The sequence below is a fragment of the Octopus bimaculoides genome, chromosome 5 (genome assembly GCF_001194135.2).
Source record: "Octopus bimaculoides isolate UCB-OBI-ISO-001 chromosome 5, ASM119413v2, whole genome shotgun sequence".
NCBI lineage: Eukaryota > Metazoa > Mollusca > Cephalopoda > Octopoda > Octopodidae > Octopus > Octopus bimaculoides.
In genome coordinates, this window is record NC_068985.1 from 93,735,581 (window position 1) to 93,744,828 (window position 9,248).

Genomic DNA, 9,248 nt, shown 5'->3' on the forward strand with positions numbered 1-9,248 from the left:
CACATACACACATACAAACCAGCTTACACACACACGTATACATACATACATAAAGATATATGTATACATATGCATGGTGGTGGTGGTGATGACAATGACGATGATGGCAAAGATAATAATAATAATGTATAAACATATCTGAGTCTGCCAGCATCTCTCATGTCTCATGTAAATGCTAAGCCATCACTCAATGCATTTCTTTTCACTGCACAAAAACAGAAACAAAGCAGTAAAAAAAAAAAAAAACCCAGACAAACCATCCTCTCTGAGCATTTCTGCTTCTTTCTTCTCTGAATCGTACTCTTTCGTACTCTTTTATATTGAGAGTTTAATAAGTTTCTTTTAAATTCTTCTTACTTTTTCTTCCTCTACTTCTCTCTCTCTCTTTCTGTCTCACCTCTCTTTTTGCTCTTTCAATCTTCTTCTTCTTCTTCTTCTTCTTCTTCTTCTTCTTCTTCTTCTTCTTCTTCTTCATCTTCTTCTTCTGCTTATTATTATTATTATTATTATTATTATTATTATTATTATTATTATCATTACTACTACTACTACTACTACTACTACTACTACTACTACTACTACTACTACTATTATTATTATTATTACTATTAGAAAGTGTGCGAGAATAAAAATGAAAAACAATATCATTTTTGACATTAATTTTGTTCTTTTTGTTTCCCTTTTTGTTTCTCTCCTTCCCTCACTGTCACCTCCCTTTCTCTCTCTCTGTTTCTCACTCACCTCTCTTTTTGCTCTTTCTGTGTCTTTCCTCTTCTTATTATTATCATCATCATCATCATCATCATCATTATTATTAGAAAGTGTGAGAGAGTAAAAATGAAAGACATTATTTTCATTCTTTTCGCTTCTCTCTCTCCATCTCTCCTTCTAACACTGTCACCCCTCTCTCTCTCTCTCTCTCTCTCTCTCTCTCTCTCTTTCACTCCTCTTTGTTCTTCTCTTACACCCTCTCTCCCCCTCACTCTCTGCCTCTCTTTTATTTCTTTCCTTCTCACCAAACTCCTTCGACCTCATTCTCCTCTCTTCTACTACAGGGGTTTTTGTTTTCTTTTCTTTTCTTTTCCAATTTTCTTTTTCTGTTTTTGGTTCTGTTCTGTTCCTGTTGACATCCTTTCTTCCCAGGATGGACAATAGCGATAGAAGACATGGTTTGGAATCAAAATGAAAACGATTTTCTCCGCTGATCATTCAAAAATTCTATTCTAAGCTCATTTTAGATAAATCTGAAGTGACGCTTCAACGAGCATTTAGAAATGTGTCTAGCGACCGGCACAGAGATTGTTACCTTCATCTTTCTTGTCTGTTACACGAGGAGTGGGGGAGGTGGTTCCAGCACCATTATCTCTATAACTAAAGCCATACGGAGAAAAAAAAAAGAAGGTAGCAGCAACAACAACAACAACAAAAGAAGCAAAAGCCACATAAATAAAAAAAAAAAACCTGACAATAAGAAGATGAAAAACAGAGGAAAGACAAAATACCTTTTTTGTTTAAAAAGTGAAATAAACCGAAAGAAACTAGTAAAGAGAAGAGATGCTTGACTTCACATCGGGAAGGTGGACTGGCATAAACAATAGACAATCTTAAGTAGCCTAAGTAGAGTACCTTATAGTGCTTTATTTTTGCCGCTCTGTGTACAGGGTTCTAATCTTGTCTTTTCTCACTTCTACATTATATACAGCTTCGCCTTACAGGCACTTGTGCCGGTGGCATGTAAACAAAACATTGGCTGACTCCTGTACAGGTGGCACATAAAAAACCACCATTTGAGTGTGGCAGTTGCCAGTACTGCCAGACTGGCCCTCGTGCCGGTGGCACGTAAAAAGCACCCACTACACACTCGGAGTGGTTGGCATTAGGAAGGGCATCCAGTTGTAGAAACTCTGCCAGATCAAGTTAGAGCCTCGTGCAGCCATATGGCTCGCCTATCCTCAGTCAAACCGTCCAACCCATACCAGCATGGAAAGCAGAAGTTAAACGATGATGATGATGATATATATATATAGGTGTAGGAGTAGCTGTGTGGTAAGAAGCTTGCTTCCCAACCACATGGTTCTGGGTTCAGTCCCACAGCGTGACACCTAGGGCAAGTGTCTTCTGCTATAGCCTTGGGCTGTCCAAAGCCTTGTGAGTGGATTTGATAGATGGAAACTGAAAGAAGCCTGTCATATATATATATATATATATATATATATATATATATATATTTGCGTGTCTGTGTTTGTCCCCTCTACCTGTTTTGGCATCACATGATGGATGTAAATGAGCCCCATCATCATGCAAGTGGAGTTGTTTGCCCCCAGTTTTCTTTGACAGACATGTCTTGCCAAGGGGAATTATTACCTTGCTTGGAAGTAGGGGACAATTGATGACAGGAACTGAATCCCACTGGAGAAAATCTGCCTCAATGAATTCTATATAAGCCATACGAGCATGTAGAAGTGAATGTTAAAAGATAATGATGACAATGATAATGATGATATATTACTGCTGCTGCTGCTACTACTACTACTACTACTACTACTACTACTACTACTACTACTACTACAGCTGCTGCTGCTACCACTATCACCACTCCTACAATTACTATCACCACCTCCACCATCACTACCAACAACAATAGTGGCAAAACCACCATCATCATCAACAACAGCAACAACAACAACAACAACACCCCCACCACCACCACTGCCACTCTTTCACTGCTGCTTTATATCTGCACCATTGCACCAATGTCAGAGTTGTTGAATTACAAGACCTAAATCACAACCGTTCTCTGTATGACTCCAACATTTTCTTGATTTATTTCGAAGATTTCAACTTATTAGCAAAGTTTTCCTTTCCGCCCACCTTCTCCCCCTCCCTCACCCGTTTCTATTCCTAGCTTTTTATCGGTTTACCGAAATGTTTTCCCCTGGAGTATGATTTAGAATTTTCGCTTTATTCCAGACCTATTTGGATCATTAATCTTGGAAATATTTTCTCCTTTGCAGCTTAAGTATACGTTTCTATTTTCTCTCTGTGACAGTTACTTATTTGAGATCAAAATTATGACACAATGACCTTTCCTAGCTTCTGCTTCGATGCAAGTTGTTTCTGTCAAATGTTTCTTTTCTCTTAAATACCAAGAATAACTTCATTCCTGTTTTTTGTTTTCCGTTTTCTCCTCTCTGTATTTATTTTGCCTTCCATCTCATTCCTGTATATTCAAAGTTGTTTCGTTTATATTTTCTTTCTGTTTACTAGATTTTAATGAAAGAATTAAAGCATTGGAAAATCTAAACCAAGAGAAATTTCTGGAAGAGTTTAATGAACGGAAGAAGAAGCAGAGGGAGAGATTTCTTGCGCAGAAATGTCAGCGGTTAGATGTTGGTGCACTTTTTGACTCTCTTGGCAAATCAAGTTCCAACATTTGCAGAATTTTACTTCATAAAAATACTGGTCACTGGGTAACTTTGAGGGTCAATAAACAGTTGAGTGCCATGGGTAGGGAGTGGGTGGTGAGGAACAGGGAGAAGGAAAAAATATACAAGGGTTTTGTTTCACAATAACAGGGTTCTAGGGTCTTTTGCATTCTGGTTTCAAATTCAGCTCAGTTCGATTTGGCTTTGCATCTTTTCTCAAATTTGATAAATAAATATCTATTAATTACCGGGGTCGATGTAATCGACTAGAGCCCTTCCCCAAAATCTCAAGCCTTGTGTAGAGCCCTTCCCCAAAATTTCAAGCTGTTGGTGTGGATATAAATTTGCTGCATTTTACTCACTGTCAGCAATATTTGTGACTTGTATTTGCTTCCATACAAGAAGCTGAAACTTAGTTGAGCATTTCAACATCCAATTGCCTGTATCAAAATGGGGCGGAGAAAAGAAACCCATGACTTCCAGTTAAAATTCTGTAGATACATTTTGAAAAATGCTAATTCTATGTCATGATGTGGTTTTGCAAACAGTGCATTCGGTCTCTTTAGTTCCTAATTAGTCGTTATGGATTTCTTTTTTTTTTCTTTTTTTTTTTCAGTTACAAAAAAAATGTGGTCAGACATTTTGTCTGAAGAAATTGAAGTCACATGAGAATGAAGGCAAATCAATAGAGAAAAAGGAGACAAATATTTCTCAAGACTTCCGAAGAAATATTAATGAATTTGAGAAGAAGCAGCTCTTTCACAGGGGTGTTTATTCTTTTAAGGTTTGTGATACCTAAATTATTTTGTTGCTGAAATCAATGTCCCTTTTTACAAAGGTTTTTATCACACAAATGCATGCACATACATGCATTCCATATACAGGGGTTGGACAAAATAATGGAGACACCTTAAAATTTCAAACAATTTTGAAGTCTGTATATGCATCCTTGGTAAATCCTTCACAGTAATCTTTCATATTTTAAAAAATAGCATTCAATTAATTATACAAACTTCACCTTCTCCAACTCTGATGAGCGGAAGTATTGCCTATCAAAGTTTATCAATCTTGGATTCCATTATAAAGACAATACTTTTGCGAAACGATCGTAAGATGTATTAAAGTTTTTTACCTTTTTAAACATACAGCCATGTCTGCTCCTGGACAACCATTCCTGGTCTAATATTTTTAATTCTTTAAGGTAGTAAGCTGGCAGAAACATTAGCACGACGGGCAAAATGCTTAGTGGTATTTCGTCTGTCTTTACATTCTGAGTTCAAATTCCGCCGAGGTCGACTTTGCCTTTCATCCTTTCGGGGTCGATAAATTAAGTACCAGTTGCATACTGGGGTCAATCTAATCAGCTGGCCACTTCCCCAAAATTTCAGGCCTTGTGCCTAGTGTAGAAAATAATATTTTAAATTCTTTTCATCTGTCTTTATGTTCTGAGTTCAAATTCCGCCGAGGTCGACTTTGCCTTTCATCCTTTCAGGGTCAATAAATTAAGTACCAGTTGCATACTGGCGTAAATCTAATCGACTGGTTCTCTCCCACAAAATTTCGAACCTTGTGCCTAGAGTAGAAAAGGACATTTTTAATTCTTTAATTTGTGGAGTATTAATAATGTAAAGTAGAACAAAATATGCAGTCGAGAGAGCATTTTATTGGATGGCTAATATAATGGTCTTATTTTCTTAGCAACGGCGGCAGACAATTGAAGACATTTCTGACTTATGTCGATGTCTTCAATATAGCTGAAGTCTCCAGAGTAATTTGATGAAGAGCAAACAAATCAATTACTGTGTAAATGTAGAGAAATATATATTTGTTGGTTCAGGAAAATAGAATTGTTTCGAAGATAAATAATTGTCGAGACGATGCCATCCACATGCTAAATGGTAGTTAAGAGGTTATCTATTGTTGACTTAATTCATTGAGATTTAAAGAGCCGATGTAGAATAATATATATATAAAAAAAAAGATAAAATGTGGTTAGGAGGTGGGGAGCCAAAACCAAAAGAATATTAGTTGATGGCTAAGATAATTTCCCTTATTAAGGCAGCGAGTTGGTTGAATCGTTAGCTGGATTGCTAAATGGCTTAGAGACATTTTTTTATGTTTTCATGTTCGGAGATCGAATACTACTGAGATTGACTTTGCTTTTCATCCTTTCAGGGTTGATCAAATAAGTACCAGTCATTATCTGGGGTTGATGCAATTGACTAATCTCCCCCCACCTAAAATTGCTGGCCTTGTACCAAAATTTGAAACTAGTATAATTTTCTTTTATTTTCTTTCACTTTTTTTATTATAATTCTTTTTTTATTTTTCTCTCTTCCCTTTCAGATGTCAAATCTTATTAACTACCATTATTCCTTTAACCGAAAAATAGCTGAAAAAGAGTTTCATAAGCTGGAAAAACGTAGCATGTCCCACTCATAGAAGGTAAAATATATTTTCTTGTTGTTTAGCTCTGGTTGGCCCTGCACAAACAAAGCTATAATAAAAGACATTCTAGCTTTGGCCATCCTGCCTTTCTTCACTTTCTTCATCCTCATCATTATCATCCTCCTCCTCATCATCACCATTGTTTTTAAATGTCCACTTTTTCTTGCTTGCATGGGTCAGACAGAATTTATTGAGGATGATTTTCTACATCTGAATGCACTTCCTGTTGCCAACCCTTGTCTGTTTCTAAGCTGTGTAATATTTCCCCATAACCAGATGTGTTTTTCATGCAAGATGAGAAACAAACAGAATTATTTGTATGATGGTGATGCATATTTTCAACCATCACATGATGTCAAAACAAGTGTTCACTCAAAGACATGGCACCAGTGCCAGCAATTTCTATGTGGCACCCTCACCAGTGCTTTTCAGTATTTACAATTGACGGTTATTTGTCCTCATCGTGTTTGTTGTTAACACAACGTTATTGCTGATATACCCTCCAGCCTTCATCAGGTGTCTTGGGGAAATTTTGAACCTGGGTTCTCATTCCTAAGGAATTTTTCGATGTTATTATTATTATTATTATTATTATTATTATTATTATTATCAAGGAAGGATAGGAGAATATTAAATTTATAAGCCCTAAAATTCACTCCATAATTGTCATATGGCATAGTGGTTAAGAGCGCAGGCAAAATTCTGAGTTTGATTCCAAGCAGTGAACTGAATAATAATAATAATAATAATAATAATAATAATAATAATAATAATAATAATAAACAGATACACATACACACAAACACACACAAGCACACACAAACACACACAAGCACACACAAATATGCATGCACACATACACATAGACACACAAACACACACACACACACACATATGTGTATACAATAGGCTTGTTTCAGTTGCCATCTACCAAATCCACAATAGCACTGCTCTGGTCAACTTGCAGCTGGTTACCCTGCATTGGTACTGAACCCAGCACCAAATGGTCAGGAAGCCAGCTTCTGAACCACACAGCCATGCCTGCTCGGAACAGTCATAACCGGGCATGAATTATTTGGGGTAAAAAGTCAGATAAACGATAACAGATACAGAGAAATATTTTTATTTATTCAATAATTGCCGAAGAGTGATAATTCCATTTACACTTTGCAGGAAGCCATTGGCAACGATGCACTTGACTCACCCAAACAATGTTTACATTAAACTGATAAGCTATCGTTTGTATATTCCAAACAGAAGCAGCAACAACAACAACAACAACAAGAACACTCACAGAAGCAACAACAGCATAACAGCAGCAGCAGTAGCAGCAGCAGCAGTAGCAGCAGCAGGTCTATGTCCTCTTTAAATCCTTGAATCTGCTGGTGCCTGTTTCTTCATCGTTGTCTCTGTCAATACACCGACAATATATTTTTAATCAATGATTCTATGGATTAAAAATGCTAAATAAAGAGGCTGTAATAATATTTATTTTCTTTCTTTATTTGTAACCTTGTAAAGTTGGCCTGTTTTAAAGTAAGACATTGCTTAAGTCACTACAAATAATGCCTATCTGTGTTATCTATTGATTAAACTATTTCATGCTGTGGGTTAGATTTTTTTTTTTTGAGTCTTTTATTCTATTTTATTTCAGTTTCTTTATTCATTTTTTTTTTTTTCAATCTCTCTCTATTGACAAACTCAAAGCAGTCTGATGGAATCGATTCTCTTTACAGTTGTTTTTCTGCAGCCATTTAACAATCACAAAGCATTTCTGCTGATGAGGTTCAATTCAGTCGGTTTAATCCGTTCCTCTGTGAATAGAAAAACATTCAAACATCATTGAATGGAAGAAGCAGAAATGGTGAATGGATTTCTCTCTGTTAACCTTCACCAAAATTCATGATGATTAAACAAGAAATGCGGGGAGACCCCGCTTTGAATTTGATCAGCAATTACCCTCAGGAAATTGAAATCCTTCTCTGTAGATTTGCGATAAAGAAAGCAAATAGCGTTGTAACTGTGTAATGGCTGAAAGAACTATTGAAATATGTGAGAAGTGAGTGTAAAGTGCTTCCAAATGATTGCCTTCTGTTGTACCGACTGCATTTGGGAATTATTTAGATGAAAGATTCCTTTAATTGGGATATTTCACACTTGGGCAAGACAAATCTATTAAAGAAAGGCCTTATTGTGTAATCAATCAATGTTAGATAACAGTCAAAATCTCTCTCACTTATCTGTCTGACTAGTAGACCTCCTACTCTCTCCGTCTGACACTGTATCCCTTACTCTCTCTCTCTCTCTCTCTCTCTATATATATATATATATATATCACTCTCCCTCACTCTCTTTCATCTCTCTACATGCTCTCTTTCACTGTTCTCTTCTTTCTTTACCGTTTGATTTCCTTCAATTACTTCATTTAATGCTTTCTCTTCAGTTCATTTTCGATAATCACTTTTCATGCCTCATGTGGCCACACGGCGAGTGTCAAACGGTTGGCACAACTGCTCGCCTTCCACACCAATTACTTGCATAAATTATTATATAAAAGAACTTCGTTACCAAACCAGTTGATTAGATCTATAACACGACTGTTCAAACAACCTGCTACTTACCAAACTGTTCTAAATGGTATTCATTCCATATTCCTTCTGGAAAGGACACCAAAATGTATCTACCAGACTATATCTAACTTTGGTATTAATTACAAATGCAAGCTTTGGCTTCTTACCAACAACTACCTGATCAATAACGTTAAATTCTTGCAATCAATATAGTTTGAATAATTAAATTCTTTGCATACAATTAAAACGCATAAAATTATTTATAGGAAGGCCAGTGAGTTGAAATTTAATAATTCCAATGTTTCCTGAAGATATCAAAAGAGGAAGAGAACAACAACAACAACAACAATGATGATGATGATGATGATGATGATAATAATAATAATAATAATAATAATACATATACATACATAGACTCACACACACACACACATATACACACACTCGTGTGTGTATGTGTATCTATGTACTTCCCAACCACATGGTTCCAGGTTCAGACCCACTACATCGCACCTTGGTCAAGTGTCTTCTACTATAGCTTCAGGCTGACCAAAGCCTTCTAAGTGGATTTAGTAGACAGAAACTGTATGATGCCTTAAATATATATATATATATATATATATATATATATACTTTATTTAAAAACAGCAGAAATATAACAGAAAGTTGTTACTCAGAGTTTCACGTTCCCGTCATCAGACAGTTTTTAAATAAAGCATACTACTCTACTTCTGGTATTTGAGTACTCTTTTTTCCACCTTGTTTCACATTTATGTGCTTACTCTGGTATATATATATATATATA

The 9,248-nt window shown here is 36.0% G+C and overlaps 1 protein-coding gene across 2 annotated transcripts in view; it reads left to right on the top strand.

The window, feature by feature from the left end:
* The window catches only part of LOC106873722 (cilia- and flagella-associated protein HOATZ), a 60,080-nt gene extending 52,720 nt beyond the window's left edge, over positions 1–7,360 (top strand). For both annotated transcript variants that reach the window (XM_014921198.2, XM_014921199.2), the window contains 4 exons: positions 3,268–3,389; positions 4,042–4,209; positions 5,772–5,870; positions 7,131–7,360. In XM_014921198.2, coding sequence (XP_014776684.1) covers positions 3,268–3,389; positions 4,042–4,209; positions 5,772–5,867 — 386 coding nt within the window. In that variant the 3' untranslated portion in view covers positions 5,868–5,870; positions 7,131–7,360. The remainder of the gene's footprint in view (positions 1–3,267; positions 3,390–4,041; positions 4,210–5,771; positions 5,871–7,130) is intronic.
* The last annotated feature ends 1,888 nt before the right edge of the window (positions 7,361–9,248 follow it).